This window comes from Monodon monoceros, unplaced genomic scaffold, assembly GCF_005190385.1.
Source record: "Monodon monoceros isolate NGI ecotype Baffin Bay Population unplaced genomic scaffold, NGI_Narwhal_1 Super_Scaffold_16, whole genome shotgun sequence".
Lineage (NCBI taxonomy): Eukaryota > Metazoa > Chordata > Mammalia > Artiodactyla > Monodontidae > Monodon > Monodon monoceros.
In genome coordinates this window covers 73,085,003-73,112,051 of record NW_021703772.1, presented here as the reverse complement: position 1 = coordinate 73,112,051, position 27,049 = coordinate 73,085,003, and the positions used below count along the sequence as shown (strand labels likewise).

The window sequence follows — 27,049 nt, the reverse complement described above, 5'->3', positions numbered from 1 at the left end:
ACCTAAATGCTAACTTGAGAATATGAAGAGAAAATTTCAAAGCCACAAGGAAGGACAGACAGATTACTTACTCTAATACATAAGTAAATGAAAGCAAACTCTTCATCAGCAACAACAGGTACCATAAGACAATGAACTAATATCCCGTGGGGACTGAGGGAAAATAACCATCAATCTGGAATTCTATACCATACTAAAAAATCACTGCAAAATGAGGGCAAAATAAAGGCATTTTTCAGACAAAAGCCCATGCTGAAGAACTATTACATAATGTGCTTTAGAAAGAAAGAAATTAAACACAGAAGGAAGGAGTAAGATACGAGAAGCAACAATGATCAAAGACATTGGCAGATGTGGGTAATGGAAATTATTATTAACTAAAAATACCACAATAGCCATAATAATGACTAATGGGGGTGGGGGGACCTGAAAACAGGGTAGATTAAGCTGCTTCACATGGAAAACATGAAGTAATAGCTAGAGTTAAAGAATTCCAAGTTTCTTGTGTTATTCGGGAGAAGAGTCAAGGCATTAATTAACCATAAATTTTGTTAAGTCAAGCATGCTTGTTAAAATGTAAGGGTAACTATTAGAAGAACAGAAATAGTATATATAACTTCAAAATCAACAGAGGGACATGGAGTCTACAGAGAACCTAATCATTCTATAGAAGGCAGGAAAGAAGTGAAAAGAAGTGCTCTCTATATCTCTCTATATAATTAGAAACACAAAATAAGATAGAAGAAATGAATAAAAATACATCAGTAATCAAAATATTTGTAAATGTATTTAACTCAAAAAATGCTTGACCTTCCTAATAATCAGGGAAATGTAAAATGAAGCAAAGAGATACCATTTTATGACCATCACGTTGTCAAAAGAATTAAACAGCTAATAACACAAGATTTATTGCCAAGGATATGGGAAAATAAGGCATGTTATACACTGTTGGCATACGTATAACTTGGTACCTTGTAAGGCAGTGTAATAATACCTAGTAAAATTGAATACGTGTAAATATATGTCCAGACGTTAGAGAAACTCTCATTGCATACACAAGGATATATATATATATATAAGGATGCTCACTGGGAAAAACTGAAAGCAACCTAAAAATGTAAGGTATAAGGCAACCTATAAAAAGGCAACTGCAAAGAATATATATGGTATTCTCCTGTCTCTCTCTCTCTCGCCATATATATATATATATATATATATATACCTTAAAGTATGTATTTATAAGTACATTATAACTACATGAGCAGGTTTTATGTATATACCTTGAATCTGCCCGTGCTGTGCATGTATAGCATATATATATATACACATATATACATATATACACTTACAAGTAGAAGTTACGAAACGTGCCCTAGGAAGATATCCATCAACCTCAGAGTAGTGGTTACCACTGGGGAGAAAGCAGAAGTAATCCAAGGAGAAAGAAGGTGGAGAGGGTTTTAATGGATTCATTTAAAAAAAATTTTTTTTTGTATTAAATATGGCAAAATGTTAGAAATTGTAAAATGTGTGTGGCAACTTCACAGTCATCTGTTACAACTGCACATTTTTATATGTTTGAAATATTTCAGAATTTAAAATGTAAAGAATACTAACATAAAATATTCAGAGAAGCACCAACAATCATCACAGCAGAGAATGAAATGCAAAGCTAAGGTGAAGTGTTCAAAGGAATCACACTTTTGGAAAGTCATGACATTCCTAAGGTGAGGCATTAACAGAAATTTAACTGTAATCATGATTATGTACTCAAGACTTCCTACTTCTTCAGCAAAATAATTAATGTTTAACTCAATGTATTGCACCTAGTAGTGTTAGCAGAGCACCATAAAACATGCCGCTCTCTGTGCCTCAGCTAAACCCAAATTAGAATCAGGCAGCTTTGACATTTCATGACTTTCTGGGCCTAGAATTCACCACCTCCATGAAGTATTAGCATTATTTTCCCATCTGAGCCCTTTTGGGCTGCAGCAGTAATAATCTTGGTTTTTTGTGAGAGGTTAGAACTGAACCTTCCTTTTGTTCCAAGGAAAATAGCCCCCCTCTCATGTTGTGAGGTTTGTCAAAGTCACAGAGCTTCCTTCCAAGTGCGAGTCTGATTTAAAATATTCTTCACCTTCCACTTGGGGCACTTTCATCTGGTGCTGAGAAACAAACACGGGCTTTAATCTCCAAGGTCCAAAGTCATCGGAATGATTAGGAGTCTCTCAGCTCTGTGCCTTTTAATTCCCTTTTCAGGGACAGCTCAGGAGCAGACAGAACTTGCTGCAGGCAGGGTGTTGAACTAGACTCAGCTTTGGGGGTAAAACCATGGGAAGTAGTAAGCCTGAGATGAGCTAAACTGTAAGTTAAAGTGTGTTTGAGGCACATTTTAAAGGTCAACTTAAATTTTGGCAGTGAGATGATTTTTAAAATCTGCGTTAGGACTGGGCTACCATTTTACTAGGGCTATTTCACTTCAGCGTTTTCCACAGAGCTCACACCAGCTATGGCTTAGCTATGCCTTCCTTTCCCGGAAATGCATGAAATCAACAACCCTTCAGACCAGCACGGTAAGGTATTGCAGAGATGCTCTTCACATCCCAGTCCTACACCACCTTTAAGATGCACATCAAATTCCCTTCTCTTGTTGATGCCATTCTCCTTGGACGCTTGTCTTCTTTTAAAGGACACCAAAATTTAAAAACAGTGGTGAAATAGAAAAAGTTTTCACAACTCTGTAGTTGGGCAGACCTAGGTGTGAATTCCAGTCTCAGGTTACTTATTGTAGGATCTTAGGCACCTCATTTAACCTCTTTGGGCTTCAACTGCCTCATCTGAAAATTGGAAAAATAATAAGACCCATTTCAGAGGCTTGTTGTGAGGACTGAAAGAGATAGTCCAGAGTCTGGCCTGGCATAATGCTGAATTAATCACTATTGTTACAGACATTCTGCTTCTTATTCTTTGCATTATTTTTCCTTGTCCTCAGATTTCCATTCTGAGTCAAGAGTGATTATTTTGAACTTAGAGAAAGCATTTAAATTTTATTCCTGTCTGCTATTGATTCAAACTATCATGCTTCATTTCCAATAAAAGAGCTTTTCTTGAATTTTGTTTGGTATTCTGTCTCACGTTTCCTTTTCTCTAACATCATTAAGAACAGAAACATTCTAAAAATTGAAGTCAAGTATATTCAGAAGTCAAGTGGTTTCAGTCTTAAGCGCCTCTGTTGATCAAGCCACTCGGGGTGTACCGCTGACCTTTGCTGGCTTCTCAGAGTGGCTATAAAATCACTGAGGCACTGGTGTTGGTTTCAAGATCAGCCATTGGGGAACAGGAAATGTAAGCTTTCATCACACTGTGGGAGTTGTATTCCCAGTAAGAAAGGCCACCAAAGCAAGCAGGGCAGTTGTAAGTTAAGTCCTTTCCATTTGAAGGACTTGCCTGCCGATGCAGGGGACACGGGTTTGTGCTCCGGTCCGGGAAGATCCCACATTCCGCGGGGCGGCTAGTCCCGTGAGCCATGGCCGCTGAGCCTGCGCGTCCGGAGCCTGTGCTCCGCGACAGGAGAGGCCACAACAGTGAGAGGCCCGCGTACCGCAAAAAAAAAAAAAAAAAAAAAAAAAAATCATAATGGAGATAGTACTTTTGAAACATATTACTAAGCTCCTTTTTCCTTTTTTGTACATGGCCATTTTCATAGTCCATTTTCCTACCTATCTGCCAGGGGATGGGAGTTGGAAATTCTGTTTTGTTTTTTTTTCATTTTTTAAATTGAAGTATAGTAGATTTACAATGTGTTAGGTTCTGGCATACAGCAAAGTGATTCAGTTATATACACATATATATGAATATATATTCTTTTTCAGATTCTCTTCCATTATAGTTTATTACAAATATTGAATATAGTTCCCTGTGCTATACAGTAGGACCTTGTTGTTTATCCATGGAGTAGGGAATTCTGATGCTTTGAATAGGAGTTTTGAGTCCCTAGTCAGGCAATGTGAAAAAAAACAAGGATTTGAAAAATGTTTATGTTTCTATTAACATACTGAAAACTAGGTCTGCTAATCTTGAACACGGAGATTGCTAGAAGTCAGGGGCAATTCAGTATACAGGGGTATTTCACATCAGACAGGGAGAAAAGGTCCGAAGAGGACATTACCTTCTAGTTATGGGAATGAGCGGGTAGGAGAAGTGGGGCAAGAAGGTCAGACAAGGGTCCTTGGTGACCATCCACCCTTGGGGATGAAATTCAAGGGAGAGAGTACTATATAAATATCCAACTAAGCACAGGTCAGCCTGAGAACATCGGAGCCAGAGGCCTGCATCCTTTGATGTTGCCTAGGGGAGGTTGCAAGTCTCTAGGAGAAGTTCCACATTCAGCCTGGGCCCACATCCACCATGGGGTGAGGGAATTAGTGCAGCCATGGTGGGGAGAGAAGAATCGGGAGAGACAGCCAGAGACACCAGTGGCTCCCCAAGCCTAGGTCTGGCAGGCAGGGGCCTGAAAGTTCTTGAGTCTCTCTCGAGGGACATAGAAGTTCTTGGATGCTAGTGGGCCGTCAGAGGCCAGAGGCCTGAACAGAGAGGCCACAAGGGAAGGGGGCTTTGGGGTTGGAGACAAATAGTAGGCCACAGACATCAGAGATGACTGCATGATGTTCCATTAGCACGAGATGGGATTGGCTGCATCTCAGTGGCCTCATTCAGGGACTCACAGACCAACCCAAGTAGCCACAGATTCCTCACAAGGACACAGTGGAGACTGCCTGACCTGCCACCTGCCAAAGGACAAGGAACTGAGCTCATGGCTCCGGGAGCCCTCCTCTTCCTCGCTGCCAAGAAATCCAGTAAGTCCCTCCCACCCACTCCATTCAGTAGGCGTCATTTCACATAGGAGCAGTGGACAGGGGCAGGAAATCGAAAAGACAGAGCATGCCTCTCAAACAGAACAGGTCATATAAATGAGACGATGTAACCAAAGATGTGAAGACGCTGTTGACTGGCAAGTTTAAAATCACTACCTTCTGCCCCAGCTTCTAGGACAGTGGGCACTGTGAGAAAGACTGCATGGCTAATAGAAAATAAGGTACATTTTCTTTGCATATATGCGTGAAAATATCAAGCGGCAACACATCTACACTATAAAGGAAACAATTGTGTATTTTTTAATACCTCCTTTCTTCCAAAAAAGATTTGAGGCAATTACAATCTACGTATCAGAAAGTAAACACATGGGCTTCCCTGGTGGCGCAGTGGTTAAGAATCTGCCTGCCAATGCAGGGGATGCGAGTTCGTGCCCCGGTCTGGGAAGATCCCACATGCTGCAGAGCAGCTGGGCCCGTAAGCCATGGCCGCTGAGCCTGCGCGTCCGGAGCCTGTGCTCCACAACGGGAGAGGCCACAACAGTGAGAGGCCTGCGTACCGAAAAAAAAAAAAAAAAAAGAAAGTAAACACTTAAGGAAAGAGCCAAAGATTCAGTAAGTTTTAGTTATTAGGTCTAAAGAATAGAATGATGAAGATACACTTAATACATGTGTTACAAACTATAGAAAGGTAGTATGAGATGGGTGATAACTTGCATCTTCTCTATTCATGGAATGCCAGTCTGTTTGTGGAAGAAATCACAGAAGCCAGAACTATCCTACTCACACCGTTATCTCCAGCACTTCCTAGACTTCTTGGAGCATAGTGTATACTCAGTAAATATTTGCTGAATGAATAAAAGAAAAAAAACTGCTTAGCATCTGAATGGATAACAAGTCATTTTCGAGCTCTTTCAAGCCATCGATGGTGCTATATGGGCCAAATGGTGGAGCTGGGGGTCTGCTGTGGCAGAGGTAGGGACTCTTTGTTACCCCATCCCCACCCTGAGAGACCTGCACAGAAAGAGGGAAAAAAGAAGGGAGTGCATGTGGGGACTTTGCTGTGCATTCTCACCCCTATCTCCACCAGGCTGTGAGGTTGGTGCTGGGGTGTGTGTGTGTGTGTGTGTGTGTGTGTGTGTGTGTGTGTGTGAGATTGTTTCTTGGGCGAGGGTGCTTGCTGCAGCCTCAGGTGGATGGATGTGATCTTCAATGGGTACCTCATGGAGAGGCTCCCTAAGAGCAGAGATTCTGGGCCACGGCAGAAGGGACTGTCTGGGAGGAAGGAACAGGGCACCACAGCATGGCCTCTGGGAGGCAGGCCCAGCCCCGTGGGTCCAGGGGGGCCTTCGGTCTAAAATTAGACTTTATATGCATATACCCATAATTCACCGATTACACTGAAAGAAAGGGAAGAACGTAAGGTACTCTTAAACTGTGTTCCATTAAACTCATAGTGTGCGATGAATTAAGAAATGTTTTAGTAGCCCTGCAATATCTTGTGAATAGCACAACTTGACTATCATTTATTAAAAGAGTTAAGATGCCAGTTCATTCAATGTCAACATTTAAAATATATTACAATTACTGTAAGTCTGTTTTGGCCTTTCTCTATTTTTCAAAATACCAGAATCTCAAAAACTGAAAGCCACCAAAGGCCCTGTCTGAGATGTTCTGGTGCAAATACACAGAAGTAAAGCCACACAGTGTTACTAATAGTTCTCTCAATGTGATGCTTTTTCTGTCACTTCTGTGCATTTTGCACACTGTTCCATGGGCAGGGAGCACAGGCTTCTCATATTCACCCCACCTCCACCTTCAGCAATATTTTTGGGGACCTCATCTTTCTTCAGGACTCAGCCTAGGCATCACATCCTCCTAGAAACGCCCCACCCCGCCTTCCTCCAGCCTGGATTCAGGACCTCTCCTTTGAGTTCTCAAAGCACCCATCATATTTACCACCCATCTCTCTTCCCCACTAGAGTGTAAATTCCTTTAGGGAAGACACCCATCCATTTCATCCTCTTTGTGTTCTCAGAATTTGGCTCAGTGGGGACTTCCCTGGTGGCACAGTGGTTAAGAATCTGCCTGCCAATGCAGGGGACATGGGTTAGAGCCCTGGTCTGGGAAGATCCCACATGCCGCGGAGCAACTAAGTCCCTGCACCACAACTACTGAGGCTGAGCTCTAGAGCCTGCGAGCCACAACTACTGAAGCCTGCGCGGCTAGAGCCCGTGCTCCGCAACAAGAAGCCACCGCAATGAGAAGCCCACACACTGCAACAAAGAGTAGTCCCCGCTCGCAGCAACAAAGACCTGACACAGCCAAAAATAAATAAATGAATAAATAATCTATTAAAAAAAAGAAAAAAAGAATTTGGCTCAGTGTCTGATACTCGGTAGATACCCAGGCTTTACAGCAAGGTTCTAAGAGCCCCAAATTCCTAGTTATGTCCCTCCCCAGCGTGATAGGAGCACTGTTTTAGGGGGAGGGTATGGTCCTAAGTCTACATGAGTAAACAGCACAGATTCAGCAGAAAATGTGTCAACTGGGGAGACAGCCAAATGCTACCCAGTTGCACGCCAGGACTCTGATTTCTCTTCTCCAACATTAGAGGTTCAGGGGCAAGATTAAAGCAGAGAGAAAATTTTCATGAGAGCGAGAATAAGAAATTGCTGGCACAATGGAGGAGGACAGTGGGAAGTGAAATGTTTTGCCCCAGGCCAGACACTGTGGGGCATGGATCTGGTGGAATTGATACAGCCTCTGCTAATCTCAAAGCTGTGCTGCTGAGTCATGGGCTCTTCCTGGCACGTGGCCTTTGTTCACAAAACGCCCAGTGATGGCGTGAGTTTGCCTTGTGCATGCTTTCTAAAAATGAAAACTTTTCCCATTCTGTTCAGGTGACTAGCCTTTTGCAATATGGATAATTAAAAAAAATTATCGAGGAACAATCTATCATAAGAGTAGGATTGAGTCTTAAAAAGACTGAAAACTAGGAAAAAGAAGACTACTCAGAAAACATGAATTAATACTCTGCTTTCATAGATTGTACAAGACTATTCTGCATTTCACCCAGATGATGACCACTTACATAATGTCCCGGGGAGCTGTTATATGGGGTCCATAAATCTTTGCTGGCATTACCTGGCACTGTCAGTGATGAAGATCATTGGCTGACAGACACAGAAAACAAACTTACGGTTATCCCAGCAGAAAGCGGGTGGGAAAGGATAAATTAGGAGTTTGGGATTAGCGGATACAAACTACTGTATATAAAATAGATAGATAGACAACAAAGTCCTACTGTACAGCACAAGGAACCTTGTAAGAAACCATAACCCAAGAGAATATGAGAAAGAATATAAATATATACATATATATGTGTAACTGAATCGCTTTACTGTACACCAGAAACTAACACAACATTGTAAATCAACTATACTTCAATTAAAAAAAAAAGATCATTGGCTGACAGAATTTGTATTGGAAACCAACACGTTAATTAGTCTAATTAATTTGCTGGAGTAATTAATCATCTAGCACTTATCTAATTAGCTAATATTTTCACCTGTCAGAGCCAGAGGTAAATGCCAGACTGGAATTGGGTGGGGTTCGTCCTCATTATACCCAACAATAAATTGAGAGATAGAGCATGGAATACCAAAAACAAGTGGGAAGGCCCCAGCAGTGGTAAGTGGGCATGCTGAGTCTGAAAACTCTCAGTGGGCGTTGGGAAAGAGCAGCAGGTACACCGCTCTGAGGTGGGTCATGAGGTCAGAGAAAATATGTATTATTATAAACTACAAACAGGAACTACCATCCCAAGTTACAAGCAACACACATGTGCAGGCTTATTTTGCCTCAAAGTTGTCATTACCTTCACCAAGATCAGTTTCCTTGGCGATTTTTGGATGCCTAGGGCAAAGTGACAAATGTCCATTTGGTGGTGGCAGTAGCAAGATTTAGGCTGCTACACTGGTTCCCTACTTATTCTCTTTCCTTCTCAATCTGTAAACTTTGCTAGCTGACCAAGATGGACCAAAGGAGGCCAGCATGGAATTCGAGGGGTCTGTCTACAACGACTATCACCAGGAAGAGGAGTATTTCTTAAGATGGAGCTCCCTAGTAAGATGTGGGCATTTGATTCTTCACTGTTACACACATTCTTACAGAGAAATCCATGCACGTTATGAAATGCCTTGTATCTGCTGCTGTTTGGGCATTTATGGACATTTTAAGCTCTGATGTGCTTGAAAGTCATGAGACTAATATTCCTAATGCTCTCACCATCATAGAACTTCAGCTGATTGCCATCAGAGCTGAGCCAAAAGGGAAACAGGATAAAGTTCCTCTAAAGTCTTTTAGATTTTCTGTCCCCAGAAGTATAAAGTGAGAAGCAGCAGCAAACATAGTAAATTCATGGATTTCTTAACAGAGGTACCCTGTTTTCTGAAAATACTAGTCTGTATTTTGTTATTCTACCTGTGTTGACTTCGGACAGCTGCTTCATTGGATTTTACAGGCAGCCTCAGGTTTAGCTAAATAAAGAGGTCCTGGGAAACAGGCTTTGTTTAATTATCAGAACTTCTGTGTGAATTTGAATGGGCAAAGTTCAGATGAAGGAGTGTTCTGAGGTCCTGACTTTGTTTTTCTCACTTGTGATCACAAAGAATGAAAACAAGTTGATGAGAGGTAGGATGAGGTGAGAAAATGAAATGTTTGGGAACTGAAAGTTCTCACGTGTACTGGACACATTCTGAGACAACCTGGTGGATTTGTTACGGAAATCAATGGAGGACTTGCAACCATATACAGTTGTCTAAAAGTAAATAAGTCTTTGTGTTACCCCAGACCCATGCTGGACCAAGGCCAGATGTAAGGGAAAGGTGTGTTGGTCAACAGTTAACAAGCTAACCAACCTATCCTATTAAAGAGGTAGGATGCCACACCTTCAAAGGGAACCTATCTTCTTGGGGAAGTGTTGCTCTGAGAGCTGGGCTGTAGTTTAAAAGGCCATGTCAGGGAGAATATTTTTGAATTAATGAGGGAGTTTAGAATGCTAAGGGAAAAGTTCCATTAGCAATTTCGGAAGAAAACAAGTTTTAAGGGAGAGTGGCATTCTAAATTGTCATTCTACCATAATTTGATCTATAATTTAATAGTAAATCACAATATTTTTCTTTCCTGATATCAACTTAAGAGTGACTATCCTCATAATACAAAGTATGACTTCGAGTTTTCCTGCTTCCAATACATCCATGAGATCTGAGAGGAATACATATGTTGGGTGAGTAATTTTGATCTTTTATTGGTTTTGATGAGATGGGAGGTTCTTTGGATTTTATATTAAATATTCAGAAGATGGATTTCTACAGTTATGTAAGTTTCTTAAGTTTAGAGATCATATAGTTGGAACACAGTTCAGAATACGAAACGAAATAAAAACAATGCCAATTTTCTTCTCAATGGCATTTTCAGTTCTCAGTTCTTGGAAGGGGTTAGCTCATCTAAGAAAGTGAGGCAGGGCTCCCCTGGTGGCGCAGTGGTTGAGAGTCCGCCTGCCGATGCAGGGGACACGGGTTCATGCCCCCGTCCGAGAAGATCCCACATGCCGCGGAGCGGCTGGGCCCGTGAGCCATGGCCGCTGAGCCTACGCGTCCGGAGCCTGTGCTCCGCAACGGGAGAGGCCACAACAGTGAGAGGCCTGCGTACCGCAAAAAAAAAAAAAAAGTGGGGCAATATGTCAATCACATCTCAATTAAAGAAAAAAGAAAGTGGGGCAAAACAAGTCACACAAAACATGCATGAATGAACGAATTCACAGTTCAGCCTGGAATTCAGCCTGGAGTTCAGTCTTTAATCCCAGGACCGTGGGCTGTATCTGAGAAATAATTAAAGGGGCCTCCCAGTGTCTAAGGGAGATGTAACTGTGTTGCAGCTTATTATGAAGTGATTTCACGTGCTTTGTGGTGGACTTTACATAGAATGCACTTCTAAAATACCGTGTAGGTTATTCATCTCAGGGGTAGACATAAATCTGCCAAAGCTGTCTGCAAATTTAGCTCCAATTCCTGCCCCAGGTTCACAGAACATAATAGAGCATTAATCTTCATGAGGCTTAAGGAATTTTTGTAAGTTCCTTCTAAATGTCTGGCTTAAAGGCTCCATCAGGACAGCATTTCACAAAATGCTCCACGTACCCATTCCAAACAGAGGTAGCCTCCCACTGTGTTCATTTCTTCAGGGAAGCCAAGGAGAGGGAAAGGGAAACATTATGAAAATGAAGGTAATGGTAAAATGGAAAGACTGCTCACCCAGCACTTTACTTTGGTTACCAATATTTAATACTGACCATGCTATGTAGCATGTCATAGTTTGCTAAAAGACTTTATTCCCAACTGCATCTTTGGCTTATGTTTTTGGGAAAAACTGAAAAACAAGATAGAGGAGAAAACAGTAAATGCAAGTCTATTTAATAAAAATTATGTATCTTGGAAAGATTGAAGTATTGCAATTGTCTGATTCATACTGGGTTAAATTTGGCATGATACCCCAAATTGGTCCTTCCTTTGGCCACTGATAGAGTGGTCATCTTAGAAGTGCTTCTTGATGAGCCTAATGGAATAAAAATCTTCTATAGATGTCTCCCTGCCCCAATTTTTGGACCAAGAGATCATTAGACATTGGGACAGACATCAAAGAAAACTAAAGAATGAATTAAGAGGAGTATTATAATTAACACAAGAGAATATAATGAATGGTTATCCCAGTCTGAGAATTTCTTCTTGAAGATAGGAGAGGTGGGGTAGATCAGTGATTTAAAAAATACAAAGTCCCAGAACTCCTCGACCAACTGAATCAGAATTTCTAGGAGTTGGGCCCAGGTATCAGTACTAAGCACCACGGGTGACTCTGATATGTAGTTAAGAGTTTGACTCACTGGAGTAGATGAATGACACTCTTTCATAGAGTGTTGATTCATAGATTCAGCTGGGAATCCAAAGGAAAACTCTCCAGATAGTGAAAGCAGTTTTGGGAGAGTAAAACTGAAAGCATAATAGAAACTGGAAGATAAAGTGTATGGCAGTGTTTCTCAAACTTTAATGTGCATGGGAATCACGTAAGAGTTAGTCAAAATTCAGATTGTAATTCAGTATGTCTAGGGTAGGGACTGAGATTTTGCATTTCTAACAAGCTGTCCAGGAGATGCTGCTGACGCTCCTGGTTCATTGACCACACTTTGTCTAGCAAGGGACAGTGGGTAAATATCTTCTTGCCCCTCAGCAAGAGAAGAAAGAAGGTGTCCTTCTGCTTTGAGGCTTTGATGCTTTTTCTGATGTAGGAAAGTGCATCATGGAATGCTTTCTTTTTGAAACCAGCTATGATCCACTAACTAATTAAGAATCTGTTGTCCTAAATGTTTTTGAAATTAATAGTATTCCTGTTCTACTTCCTGAACAGTTAATTTAACAAATAAAATTTTTAAATATTTAGGAATTTAAAAAGATACATGAGACAGCTTGCATGAGGGAATTCAAAATCTTTCTGGGAAGGCAGAAAATTAACATATGAAATGCCAAATAAATGCTTTAGGAGCACAGTGGGGGGGAATTCATACTGACCAGAGAGGAAAGATACTTGGAAAAGCCTTCACAGAGGAGGTGATATTTGAATTTGACCTTGAAGAATGAGTAGGATACTAATAGGTGAAAAACTGAGGGCAAGGAGAAGGATGTTTCAGGAACAAAGGCCTAAAGCAGGGGTTCTTAACTTTGGCTGCACATCAGATCATCCAGGAAGATTTAAAAAATAATTTCAGAGTCTAAATTAATTGGGGCCTGAGCAACAGTGTTTTCTTCAAAACCCCCTGGTGATCTTAATGCACAGTCAGGTTGAGGACCACTGGAGATACAGAAACATACAAGGTTTTTGTTAAGATGTTTTAAGGTATTTGGAGGGAAATGGGAGGACCGTAGAGCAGAGAAGTTCCAGATGGTTCTTGGTAAAGATGGCTGGATCCACTGTGGTGTGAGGCAGTGTTCATGCAGTAGGGGAAAGGGCAGGAAGGCTGGCAGCCACGGCATCACCAGAATGGCTGATATGGCCAGGGTGGTGCTGGGATGTCACATCCAAGATGAGTGGGAGCGAACGGATAACCACTGAACTGCACTGGGTAATGGAGTGATGGGCTGACATCAAGAATGGCTTTAAGACAAATACCATATGATACCACTTATATGTGGAATCTAAAATATGACACAAATGAACTTATCTACAAAACAGAAACAGACTCACAGACATAAAGAACAGATTTGTGGTTGCCAATGGGGAGAGGGGACGGGGGAGGGATGGATTATGAGTTTGGGATTAGCAGATGCAAACTAGTATATATAGAATGGATAAACAACAAGGTCCTACTGTACAGCACAGGGAACTATATTCAGGATCCCGGGATAAACCATAATGGAAAAGAATATGAAAAAGAATGTATGTATATGTATAAATGAATTACCTTGCTGTACAGCAGAAATTAACACAACATTGTAAATCAACTATACTACAACAAAATGAATTTTTTTAAAAAAGAATGGCTTTAAGGCCTTCTAGTTGTAGTCCTTTCTTTCTGGTAAGCTTGTCTTTCCATTGGCTTCTTAGTAATATCTCCACATTCTCTTCTGGGCATCTGGTGGAAGGAGGCTGCTGGAAAATAGAGTTTCTACTTTGAAGTGTCCTCTTTCTTACCTTACCTTCTGTTTTTAAGTCTTACTTTCCTTATTACAATAATTTTGTACTCTTATGGTTTTGCATGATTACTAAAATTAGGTCTTTGACTTGATCACTTCCCCTTTCTCCAAGCTCTTTAGTCTCACTTCTTTTCCTTCATGCTTTTTCTTGAGCATTTCTTTTTTATAAGCTCTAAATCCTGTTGCTTTAGAACTCTGCCTGTTTATTCTTCCTTTTTCTATTATACCTACATTTAGTCTCCCCAGGATCCTACTCAGCTTTCTGTTTTGACCCCATCATCCTGCTTCACTTACTTCTCATTTAGATCTTCTAATGAAAAAAGATCATTTCATAGTATGTTAACAAAGAACCTCTTATTGGTCAGCAGGCTAATGCTGCTTAAAATGTCAGTGGCTTCTTGATCAATCCAAAACAGGCTGATGGAGTAAAGGACTGGTGTCTACTCTGCACATCCATTGAGAGAGAGAGGAAGAGAAACAAATTTGAGGGAGATACTAGTTTTTTGGGAGCCAGGCCTAGAAGTAGACACATCACTTCCACCCACATTCCAATGGCCAGAACTCAGTCATATGACCTCACTTTACTGCAAGAGAAGCTGGGAATGTGGTCTAGCAATGTGCCCAGGAGGAAAAAGAATTGGGGTTTGATGAACACATTGCATTCTTTGCCACACCCTACTTTTTCATGTCAGTCTTTCTAAAGCTAGTACCTGTCAGGTCCTCCAATGTTGGGAAGTATGAGAATGAGAGTTAGTTATTCTATGTTCACTGTACATCAGCTGTGTTACAAACATTATCTCATTCAGGCCTTAGGCAATCTTGCAAAGCAGTTATTATTTTCACTATACCAATCTTACAGATGAGGAAGCCAAACAACAAAGATAAAATAATATACCCAAGGTTGCACAATTAGTATATATATGGTTGAACTGGCAGGGGAATCCAGGCAGTCTGATTCCAGAGCCCCGTAGCTTATGTTACACAGCCTCTCTTTCGAAGAAAGAAAATAGCCACCAGGGCTGGACAGAATTGGGTAGAAATGACTGTTCTGTAATCTACTGGTTGTATAATCTTGCACAAGTTTCTCAACTTCTGTAAGCCTTGGCTTCTTATGAATTATTAGTATTACTTACCTAATAGAATGGTCATGGGATTAAATGAGGTAATGTGTTTATTATATGCAGTTTTCATGACATTGTAAAATTTTCATGCTTAATGCTATGCCTGGTACATAGTAAGTGCACAACAAATATTAGCCATTTTTATTCATTATTATACCACATTGCTTCCTTACAAATCAATTAATCCTAAATGAAGGTTTTTGTCCAATATTTGGGCTAGTGGTTATCATAGGTGTAGACTGATATTTCCCTTTTGTGTGGTATCCCTCCAAATTCCTTTACACCTTTTTGTATTATGTTTTTCAGAAAAGGTTTTGTTCATGTTAAAAATCCTTACCTGGACTCTATGGATGAAGATGTTCTCTATCACTTGGATTTAGGAACAAAAACACACAACCTACCAGAAATGTTTGGGGATGTAAAGGTAAAAGTATTTCTAACTTTAGGAAAAACAATTGAGTTTCCTCTGGTGATATTTCTCCTTATTTTCCTAACATAAACTTTACACCTTTGGCTAGAGAAATGTCAGAGGTCCCAATAGGAACAAAAGCTGTGCTCGTTCTCTGAAACAATTTAGAATGTGTACATCATGAACAGTCATTTCCACCTTAATAAGATATAAAGGTTCCCAAACTAAATCTAATGCAAACATGGTTATTTGACTCTTCTGGTCCCTAAAGATAAATACAATTTTACTGACAATACTGCTGGGTGTTCAGAATTCATTACGATTCAGTTCACTATTTAACATTTTCAATTATAGATGAACCTCACTAATTCTCATTTTATCAAATCATGAAATAACAAAACTAAAAATACTATCTTATACCACTTTTTGAAAACAACCATTATTCAATATTTCATATTATTAAGATTTTTGTTATTTCATAAAAAATATTATGAAATAATTGTTTCTGGAATGCTACTAGGAAAATTTTATGTCAGTATTATTTATCTTAATATATATGTTAATTATAAAAATGACTCATGTTCATTATTTAAAATTGGGAAAATATAAATAAGAACAAAGATTTTTATTTTTTAAATTAAATTTAATACAGCAGGTTCTTATTAGTTACCTATTTTATATATATTAGTGTATATATGTCAATCTCAATCTCCCAATTCATCCCACCACCACCACTCCCCCCCTGACCCCAGCTGTCCCCCCTTGGTGTCCATACGTTTGTTCTCTACATCTGTGTCTCTATTTCTGCCTTGCAAACTGGTTCATCTGTACCATTTTTCTAGATTCCACATATATGTGTTAATATACGATATTTGTTTTTCTCTTTCTGACTTACTTCACTCTGTATGACAGTCTCTAGATCCATCCATGTCTCTACAAATGACCCAATTTTGTTCCTTTTTATGGCTGAGTAACATTCCATTGTACATATGTACCACATCTTCTTTATCCATTCGTCTGTCAATGGGCATTTAGGTTGCTTCCATGACGTGACTATTGTAAATAGTGCTGCAATGAACATTGGGGTGCATGTGTCTTTTTGAATTATGGCTTTCTCTGGATATATGCCCAGTAGTGGGATTGCTAGGTCATATGGTAATTCTAGTTTTTAGTTTTTTAAGGAACCTCCACACTGTTCTCCATAGTGGCTGTATCAATTTACATTCCCACCAACAGGGCAAGAGGATTCCCTTCTCTCCACACCCTCTCCAGTATTTGCTGTTTGTAGATTTTCTGATGATGCCCATTCTAACTAGTGTGAGCTGATACCTCATTGTAGTTTTGATTTGCATTTCTCTAATAATTAGTGATGTTGAGCAGATTTTCATGTGCCTCTTGGCCATCTGTATGTCTTCTTTGGAGAAATGTCTCTTTAGGTCTTCTGCCCATTTGTGGATTAGGTTGTTTGTTTTTTTTAATATTGAGCTGCATGAGCTGTTTATATATTTTGGAGATTAATCCTTTGTCCATTGATTTGTCGGCAAATATTTTCTACCATTCTGAGGATTGTCTTTCATCTTGTTTATGGTTTCCTTTGCTGTGCAAAAGCTTTTAAGTTTCATTACGTCCCATTTGTTTATTTTTGTTTTTATTTCCATTACTCTAGGAGGTGGATCAAAAAAGATCTTGCTGTGATTTATGTCAAAGAGTGTTCTTCCTATGTTTTCCTCTAAGAGTTTTATAGTGTCCAGTCTTACATTTAGGTCTTTAATTCATTTCGAGTTTATTTTTGTGTATGGTGTTAGAGAGTGTTCTAATTTCATTCTTTTACATGAAGCTGTCCAGTTTTCCCAGCACCACTTATTGAAGAGACTGTCTTTTCTCCATTGTATATCCTTGCCTCCTTTGTCATTGATTAGTTGACCATAGGTGCGTGGGTTTATCTCTGGGCTTTCTATCCTATTCCATTGATCTATATTTCTGTTTTTGTGCCAGTACCATATTGTCTTGATTACTGAAGCTTTGTAGTATAGTCTGAAATCAGGGAGTCTGATTCCTCCAGCTCCGTTTTTTTCCCTCAAGATTACTTTGGCTATTGGGGTCTTTGTGTCTCCACATAGATTTTAAGATTTTTTGTTCTAGTTCTGTAAAAAATGCCACTGGTAATTTGATAGGGATTGCACTGAATCTGTAGATTGCTTTTGGTAGTAGAGTCATTTTCACAATATTGATTCTTCCAATCCAAGAACATGGTATATCTCTCTATCTGTTTGTATCATCTTTAATTTCTTTCATTAGTGTCTTATAGTTTCCTGCATACAGGTCTTTTGTTTCCCTAGGTATTTTATTCTTTTTGTTGCAATGGTGAATGGGATTGTTTCCTTAATTTCTCTGTCTGATCTTTCGTTGTTAGTGTATAGGAGTGCAAGAGATTTCTGTGCATTCATTTTTATTTATTTATTTATTTATTTGGTCTTCGTTGCTTTGCATGGGGTTTCTCTAGCTGTGGTGAGTGGGGGCTACTCTTTGCTGCAGGGGGGGTGGGCTTCTCATTGTGGTGGCTTCTCTTGTTGCAGAGCACGGGCTCGAGGCACGTGGGCTTCACTAGTTGTGGCATGCAGGTTCAGTAGTTGTGGCTTGCAGGCTCTAGAGCGCATGCTCAGTATTTGTGGTACACGGGCTTAATTGCTCCACGGCATGTGGGCTCTTCCTGGACCAGGGCTTGAACCCATGTCCCCTGCATTGGCAGGCAGATTCTTAACCACTACACCAACAGGGAAGTCCCTCTGTGCATTAATTTTGTATCCTGCAACTTTACCAGGTTCATCGATTACCTCTAGTAGTTTTCTGGTGGCATCCTTAGGATTATCTATGTACAGTATCATGTCGTCTGCAAACAGTGACAGTTTTACTTCTTTTCCAATTTGTATTCCTTTTATTTCTTTTTCTTCTCTGATTGCCATGGCTAGGACTTCCAAACCTATGCTGAATAACAGTGGCAAGAGTGGACATCCTTGTCTTGTTCCTGATCGTAGAGGAAATGCTTTCAGCTTTTCACCATTGAGAATGATGTTTCCTGTGGGTTTGTCGTATATGGCCTTTATTGTGTTGAGGTAGGTTCCCTCTATGCCCACTTTCTGGAGAGTTTTTACCATAAATGGGTGTTGAATGTTGTCAAAAGCTTTTTCTGCATCTACTGAGATGATCATATGGTTTTTAATTCTTCAATTTGTTAATATGGTGTATCACACTGATTGATTTTTTGTATATTGAAGAATCCTTGCATCCCTGGTATAAATCCCACTTGATCATGCTGCATGATCCTTTTAGTGTGTTGTTGGATTCCGTTTGCTAGCATTTTGTTGAGGATTTTTGCATCTATATTCATCAGTGATATTGGTCTGTAACTTTCTTTTTTTGTAGTATCTTTGTCTGGTTTTGGAATCAGGGTGATGGTGGCCTCGTAGAATGAGTTTGGGAGTGTTCCTTCCTCTGCAATTTTTTGGAAGAGTTTGAGAAAGATGGGTGTTAGCTCTTTTCTAAATGTTTGATAGAATTCACCTGTGAAGTCATCTGGTCCTGGACTTTTGTTTGTTGGAAGATTTTTCATCACAGTTTCAATTTGATTACTTGTGATTGGTTTGTTCATATTTTCTGTTTCTTCCTGGTTCAGTCTTGGAAGGTTATACCTTCCTAAGAATTTGTCCATTTCTTCCAGGTTGTCCATTTTATTGGCATAGAGTTGCTTGTAGTAGTCCCTTATGATGCTTTGTATTTCTGCGGTGTCCATTGTAACTTCTTTTTCATTGCTAACTTTATTGATTTAAGTCTTCCTATTTTTCTTGATGAGTCTAGCTAAAGGTTTATCAATTTTGTTTATCTTCTCAAAGAACCAGCTTTTAGTTTTATTGATCTTTGCTATTGTTTTCTTTGTTTCTATTTCATTTATTTCTGCTTTGACCTTTATGATTTCTTTCCATCTACTAACTTTGGGTTTTGTTTGTTCTTCTTTCTCTAGTTCCTTTAGATGTTAGGTTAGATTATTTATTTGCGATTTTTCTTGTTTCTTGAGGTAGGATTGTATTGCCATAAACTTCTCTCTTAGGACTGCTTTTGCTGCACCCCATAGGTTTTGGGTCGCCGTGTTTGCACTGTCACTTGTCTCTAGGTATTTTTTGATTTCCTCTTTGATTTCTTCAGTGATCTCTTGGTTATTTAGTAACATATTGTTTAGCTTCCATGTGCTTGTGTTTTTTACGTTTCTTTCCCTGTAATTTATTTCTAATCTCATAGTGTTGTGGTCGGAAAAGATGCTTGATATTATTTCAGTTTTCTTAAATTTCCCGAGGCTTGATTTGTGACCCAAGATGTGATCTATCCTGGAGAATGTTACCTGTGCACTTGAGAAGAAAGTGTAATCTGCTCTTTTGGGATGGAATGTCTGATAATTATCAATTAAATCAATCTGGTCTTTTGTGTCTTTTAAAGCCTCTGTTTCCTTCTTTTCTTTTTTTTTTAACATCTTTATTGGAGTATAATTGCCTCACAATGTTGTGTTAGTTTCTGCTGTATAACAAAGTGAATCAGCTATACGTACACATATATCCCCATATCCTCTCCCTCTTGCGTCTCCCTCCCACCCTCCCTATCCCACCCCTCTAGGGGGTCACAAAGCACTGAGCTGATCTCCTGTGCTATGTGGCTGCTTCCCACTAGCTATCTATTTTACATTTGGTAGTGTATATATGTCAATGCCCCTCTCTCACTTCGTCCCAGCTTACCCTTCCCCCTCCCCGTGTCCTCAAGTCCATGCTTATTAACTTTCTGTCTGCATGATATGTCCATTGGTGTAAGTGAGGTGCTAAAGTGCCCCACTATTATTGTGTTACTGTTGATTTCCTCTTTTACAGCTGTTAGCATTTGCCTTATGTATTGAGGTGCTCCTATGTTGGGTGCATATATATTTATAAATGTTATATCTTCTTCTTGGATTGATCCCTTGATCATTATGTAGTGTCCTCCCTTGTCTCTTGCAACATTCTTTATTTTAAAGTCTACTTTATCTGATATGAGTATTGCTACTCCAGTTTTCTTTTTTTTTTTTTTTTTGCGGTACGCAGGCCTCTCACTGTTGTGGTCTCTCCTGTTGCAGAGCACAGGCTCCGGACACGCAGGCCCAGCAGCCATGGCTCACGGGCCTAGCCGCTCCGCGGCACGTGGGATCCTCCCAGACTGGGGCACGAACCTGCATCCCCTGCATCGTCAGGCGGACTCTCAACCACTGCGCCACCAGGGAAGCCCCAGCTTTCTTTTGATTTCCATTTGCATGGAATATCTTTTTCCATCCCCTCACTTTCAGTCTGTATGTGTCCTTAGGTCTGAAGTGGTTGTCTGTAGACAGCATATATATGGGTCTTGTTTTTGTACCCATTCAGCGAGCCTGTGTCTTTTGGTTGGAGCATTTAATCCAGTGACATTTAAGTTCATTATCGATATGTATGTTCCTATTACCATTTTATTAATTGTTTTGGGTTTGTTTTTGTAGGTCCTTTTCTTCTCTTGTGTTTCCCACTTAGAGAAGTTCCTTTAGCATTTGTTGTAGAGCTGGTTCAGTGGTGCTGAATTCTCTTAGCTTTTGCTTGTCTGTAAAGCTTTTGATTTCTCCGTCAAATCTGAATGAGATCCTTGCTGGGTAGACTAATCTTGGTTGTAGGTTCTCTCCTTTCATCACTTTAAATATATCATGCCACTCCCTTCTGGCTTGTAGAATTTCTGCTGAGAAATCAGCTGTTAATCTTATGGGAGTTCCTTTATATGTTATTTGTCATTTTCCCCTTGTTGCTTTTAATAATTTTTCTTTGTCTTTAATTTTTGTCAATTTGATTACTATGTGTCTTGGCATGTTTATCCTTGGGTTTATCCTGCCTGGGACTCTCTGCACTTCCTGGACTTGGGTGGCTATTTCCTTTCCCATGGTAGGGAAGTTTTCGACTATAATCTCTTCAAACAGTTTCTTGGGTCCCTTCTCTCTCTCTTCTCCTTCTGGGACCCCTATAATGTGAATGTTGGTGTGTTTAATGTTGTCCCAGAGGTCTCTTAGGCTGTCTTCATTTCTTTTCATTCTTTTTTCTTTATTCTGTTCTGCAGCAGTGAATTCCACCACTCTGTCTTCCAGGTCACTTCTCAGTTATTCTGCTATTGATTCCTTCTAGTGTATTTTTCATTTAAGTTATTGTATTTTTCATCTCTGTTTGTTTGTTCTTTAATTCTTCTAGGTCTTTGTTAAACATTTCTTGCATCTTCTCGATCTTTGCCTCCATTCTTTTTCCAAGGTCCTGGATCATCTTCACTATCATTATTCTGAATTCTTTTTCTGGAAGGTTGCCTATCTCCACTTCATTTAGTTGTTTTTCTGGGGTTTTATCATTTTCCTTCATCTGATACATAGTCCTCTGCCTTTTCATTTTGTCTATCATTCTGTGAATGTGGTTTTCTTTCCACAGGCTGCAGGATTGTATTTCTTCTTCCTTCTGCTGTCTGTCCTCTGGTGGATGAGGCTATCTAAGAGGCCTGTGCAAGCTTCCTGATGGGAAGCACTGGTGGTGGGCAGAGCTGGGTGTTGCTCTGGTGGGCAGTGTTCAGTACAACTTTAATCTGCTTGTCTGCTGATGGGTGGGGCTGAGTTCCCTCCCTGTTGGTTGTTTGGCCTGAAGCAGCCCAGCACTGGAGGCTATAGGCTGTTTGGTGGGGCTAATGGTGGACTCCGGGAGGGCTCATGCCAAGAAGTACTTCCCAGAACTTCTGCTTCCAGTGTCCTTGTCCCCACAGTGAGCCAGAGCCACCCCCCACCTCTGCAGGAGACCCTCTACACTAGCAGGTAGGTCTGGTTCAGTCTCCTATGGGGTCACTGTTCCTTCCCTCTGGGTCTTGATGTGCACACTACTTTGTGTGTACCCTCTAAGAGTGGAGTCTCTGTTTCCCCCAGTCCTGTCAAAGTCCTACAGTCAAATCCCACTAGCCTTCAAAGTCTGATTCTCTGGGAATTCCTCCTCCCATTGCTGGACCCCCAGGTTGGGAAGCCTGATGTGGGGCTTAGAACCTTCACTCCAGTGAGTGGACTTCTGTGGTATAATTGTTCTCTAGTTTGTGAGTCACCCACCTAGTGGTTATGGGATTTGATTTTATTGTGATTGCACCCCTACTGCCATCTCACTGAGGCTTCTCCTTTGTCTCTGGGTGTGGGGTATCTCTTTTGGTGAGTTCCAGTGTCTTCCTGTCAATGATTGATCAGCAGTTAGTTGTGATTCCAGTGCTCTTGCAAGAGGGAGTGAGTGCATGTCCTTCTACTCTGTCATCTTGAACCAATCTAGAACAATGATTTTTAAAAACACGTCTAAAAAAACCCCTACCAGCTAAACAATGATGCCGTCAACCTATTTTCTTTTCTTTCAGTTCTTTTTAACAAATAGATTTTTAAATAGTTGGAATTACATAACTTTACAGTCTGTGTTTTTCACTTAACTTTATGTCATTAACATTTCCCCATATTATAATGTTCTCTTTGAAACACATAGTTTATGGATGCCAAGTGCCTCTGCCATACATTACATAGTCTACTATTGACTTTAATGTTGAAGTATTTTCTATCATAAACACACTCAAATGGATATTTTTGTACCTATAATTTTTTTTACATTTAAGTCTATTAAGATTTACAGAAATGGTCAAAGGGAATGAACTTAAAAATTTTTTTTTGTTTTCTAAAAGGCCTACACCTAATCACAGTCCCACCGCTAGAGAATTGTGCAGTTTTCATCTGACTTTTAGTCACTCCTTTAGCAATTACAAGAACAAAAATAAAAGCTCTCAGACCCACTACCTCAAATCTTCACACTCCCTCTTTTAGGTGGGTGTAGCAGATATTCATTTCCTCCATAAAACAAGGAAATTGAATTCAGAGTGGTCAAAGGTGGTTAACAAATCACACCATATAGTGGCAGAGCTAGGACTTGGACAAAATTCTTCTAAGTCCAATTTCCAGGGTTCTTGCCCACTGCACTAGCTGGGCTTTTTGAGTCATCATAACTGAGAATAGTCCATTAATTGACAGGGGGCATTGAAGAAAGGGGAGGAATAGGAGGAGGCGGTTAGCTAGACAAAGAAGGAGGAGGAGGAGAAGGAAGGAAGGGTGGCGGGGTGGGGAGGAGAAGAAATAAGTCTATGATATTCATTAACAGTAGGGGCTACATTGCTCCCTCCCCCTCCCATCTTTCCTAGGGCACAGGTGTGATGGTGTGGGCTGATCTGATGTGACCCGCCCATTTCCCTACTCCTCTGCAGTCAGTGGCTCTTTGCTCTTTCATGGCCTCCCTCAATCTTTTGCTTCATCTTTTCATCTTTTCCTACTGCTGTTTCTGATGTTTATGCTCCAAGAGTAAATTGATCAAGGCTGTCTTTGATACTCATTAATTGGACTTTACCTGAATTCAAATGTTAGGTTTGAGGTTCATGCTTCACAATGACTTTTCCAGGACCCTTACATAAGGATAATTCTGATTAATTAAATGATCTATCATAATTAATAAACTAACATGAACATCTAATTAATAACTAAATAGACTGATGTTTTTGAGATAGAAAGTGATCTTTTATTTACATATCTAGGTATCTGTCTCTCCCCTACCTGCCTAGATTTTTATCAGCACTTATTCTCATACTTCATCATAACCACTATCCAACCTTATAAGCTCATAATCCACCTGGCTGTGGACCATTTCAATAGATTCTCTTTTGGATAAAAAGACATGCTCTGGTTTAGAACCCATTTTTTTCTACCAGAGAACAACTCTATTGATTGGGCCATTTTGATGGATAGGAGGCAAAAGTGTGTAGGGGGCGGGTGTAGATTGGGGAGCAGGTAACGTAGTTCCAAATGATCAGAATTGGCTGTTTAACCTATTCTTTAGAGGCAACAGGTAAAGCCTGACTTATATTTATAGATGCTCTTCTCAGAAACTTGCCTCCTTCCAGTTACGTTCTTATCTTTGAATAAGAACATGCTAGGTTCAATTTCTCGACTCCCTTAAATCCCAGGGTAGCAATTCTAGCTAATAAGAGAGGACATAATCCACCGGTACCTGAAAACTCAGCCTTGTCTTCACAGAGATGATAATCATTATTAATAGCACTATCTTCAAAGAAAAGGAGAACTCTGGGTGTGTAAAATTTTAAATCTTAAAGATTCTGACAACCATTCCTATTTTATTCATTTTCTTACTTACTGTACTTAAAAGGTTTTGTTAGTTGCTACTTCAAAATATCAGTGGCTTAACACAATGTAAGTTTGTTTCTCACTCACACTGAGTACCAAGTGGGTGCTCCTGGTCAATCAGTGGCTTTCTTCCAACTGGTGATTAGGGACCCAGGCTCCTTCTATCTTGTTGCTCTGTCATCTTCAAGGAGTGCCTTGCAAAGTTTCACTGGGTGTCAGCACCCATTCAGCAGACAGACAGAAGACAATCTATAGGATCACCAATGGGAGATTTCTATGTGTTAGAACTGGAAGTGACACCATTTCTGTTCACATTCTAGTAGCTGGAACTCAGGCATATGGTCTCATCTACCTGAAGAGGAGGCTGGGAAGTTGAGTTTAGTAGTGTGCCCAGAAAGAAGGGGGAACAGTTTTGGTAAACAGCTAATGTCTTTTGTCATATAGACTTGAATCAATCAATCACTTGAAAAATATAGTGGAGTATCTTTAGAAGTTATCTACTCAAATTCAACCTCCAAATATATCTTTTATAAGATCACTAACTGGTACGCTCCAATCTCTCCCTAGAAATTTCAAGTAACATGGAAAAGCATTATCTTACAATACTATGTAATATGTATTTTAAGTCTCTATACTCCTTTATTAACAGACAAAATACATATACTGCAGTAGGACCAGATAAATACAACATGGCAAAGCTAAGTCTTTCAAGACACTAGGCATATTTGAAAGTGAGTTCATTCTGGCAGTCTTTAGGCAAAGTCCTTAACATAGTTTTGTAATGCTTCAGACTCCTTCCCAAGACATTTCTATCTTCTTTGATAAAACCAGGACAAATGATAATTTTTTGGGAGGGACATAAATCACAGAAAGTGTCACTTAAAGTCATTGTTGGTTGGTGGTCTTCAGCCATATTTTACTCCTCGTCAAAGCAGCCAGACTGAAAATTGTGTCAATAGGTGATATTTAGTAAGTCTGATTTAGAAGTAAGTCTTCAAGAACAAAAACGCTTTTGTCTACACTTGTCATCTTTATGTTTCCAGAAACATTCAGAAATTCCTGTTGATTACAGCAATATCTACAGTTCAAAGAAGAATTCAAACCACAAGCTATTCCAACATCTGTTTTGGTTTTATGGTCAATCTGAATAGTTGTAATTTACATTTACTGGCACCACACACTGAGGTTATTTTCAAACTACTGTATTTTGTAAAAAGGAAACAACAACAAAAATGACCTCCTTGTACTTGGATCTTGAGCCAAGTCTTAACTATCCATACGAACAGAGGGGAATATTTCACAAATAATCAATGCTAATTTAAAAACTTACCTTAGACCAGGGTCTTATCCTCTTTGCTACTCAGCCTTGATGGCTAACTTTCATTGCAGTTCATTACCAACTTTAGGCCCCAACAGAGAAACTCATAAGAAGACACAGAAAAGATAATAATGAGGGTAGAAGAGAGGCAGAGGGCCTGGATAAAAGGATAATTACATCCCACAATCGAGAATGAGGGTGGCATAGGAATTATTGCTAAATGGAAACAAAATGCATCATGTAATGAGACCACCCAATACTCACAGTAAATTGTGAATCGGGCACCTAATTCTACAACCTCAGTTAGTTATTTCCTTAGGCAGATGCTCTTTATCCTTGTGAGGGGCCTCACTGGCAATCCTTCTGAAGCTCTGCCTAATGCTGCCCACATCAGTCAGGCACTACCAGCTGCCTTTTCCTTACTGGATTTGAACTAGTTTCATTTGCACTAAATTCCAAAAATACAGAAACAAATAAGCAAGCTCAAAAGCAGGGCCAGGAAATTGCTCTATGATATGAAAAACGGAAGTTGCCATTTGTTGACCACTCAGAAAGTGCCTGGCTTTGTCCCCCATCATGTTCAATCCCATCTTATCCTCACAAAAACCCTCTGAAGGATACTACGGTTTTTTTGTTTGTTTCTATTTTGGAGGTAATAATCTGAGGCACGTAGAGATTACATGTATAACACTGAACAAACTACTTAATCAGATACAGGGTTGGGGTGCAAAGCCAGGCTTCTCTAACCTCAAAGGTTAGTCCTTAAACCATTGTGTTGCCTTATCTCTCTGACTTGGAGCCTCTTCAGACTCTGTGCACCTCACTGCTCAGCTCAGATTCCAGAATGACTTTGCACCTGGCACCTGTCTGTGGGCTGTGCTTCCTCGGGTCTCGGACATCTGCTGCCACTCCTCCTCCCCACTGCTGAGCCCTGGTCCCCACCAGTCTGGCTGCTCATCCACGCTGCTCTTAGGCCATGTCCATCCTCTCTCTGACATCCACCTCTCCCATCCCTGGGACTGATGTACCCCTAAGAGGCTACTGCACAAGCAACCACCAGACAATTTTATTACCATATTTTATTAGATTTGACACCCTTGACTACAATCCATATTGTAATTTCAGAGATGTTAAAATGTGAATAAAACAAAAATAAAACCAAATTGTTGGAAATGAAGAAATACCGTAGTGAGATTTCTAGTCTACAATGATAAGGCTTGTTCCATGAAAATGTCTTCTGAATGAGAAGTTGGAAAGTCTTGATGTGTTTTCTTTAAAGCTTTAAATTAACATAGTATATTTTATAATAAAA

General features: G+C 40.0%; 2 protein-coding genes across 7 annotated transcripts in view; one reads left to right on the top strand and one right to left on the bottom strand.

Annotated features, from left to right (window-relative positions):
• Positions 1 to 27,049, bottom strand: part of CCDC148 (coiled-coil domain containing 148) — a 408,125-nt gene that overhangs the window by 48,852 nt on the left and 332,224 nt on the right. For 2 of the 4 annotated variants that reach the window (XR_003793865.1, XR_003793868.1), the window contains exon 14: positions 24,507 to 24,668. The gene's annotated coding sequence lies outside the window, so the exon portion shown is untranslated. Of the gene's footprint in view, positions 1 to 2,812; positions 2,838 to 24,506; positions 24,669 to 27,049 lie in introns of those variants that run through there. The other 2 variants (XR_003793867.1, XR_003793866.1) reach the window with 2 other exon arrangements.
• Positions 9,850 to 27,049, top strand: part of UPP2 (uridine phosphorylase 2) — a 44,069-nt gene continuing 26,869 nt past the window's right edge. For all 3 annotated transcript variants that reach the window (XM_029224761.1, XM_029224764.1, XM_029224763.1), the window contains exons 1-2: positions 9,850 to 10,161; positions 15,046 to 15,163. In XM_029224761.1, coding sequence (XP_029080594.1) covers positions 10,100 to 10,161; positions 15,046 to 15,163 — 180 coding nt within the window. In that variant the 5' untranslated portion in view covers positions 9,850 to 10,099. The remainder of the gene's footprint in view (positions 10,162 to 15,045; positions 15,164 to 27,049) is intronic.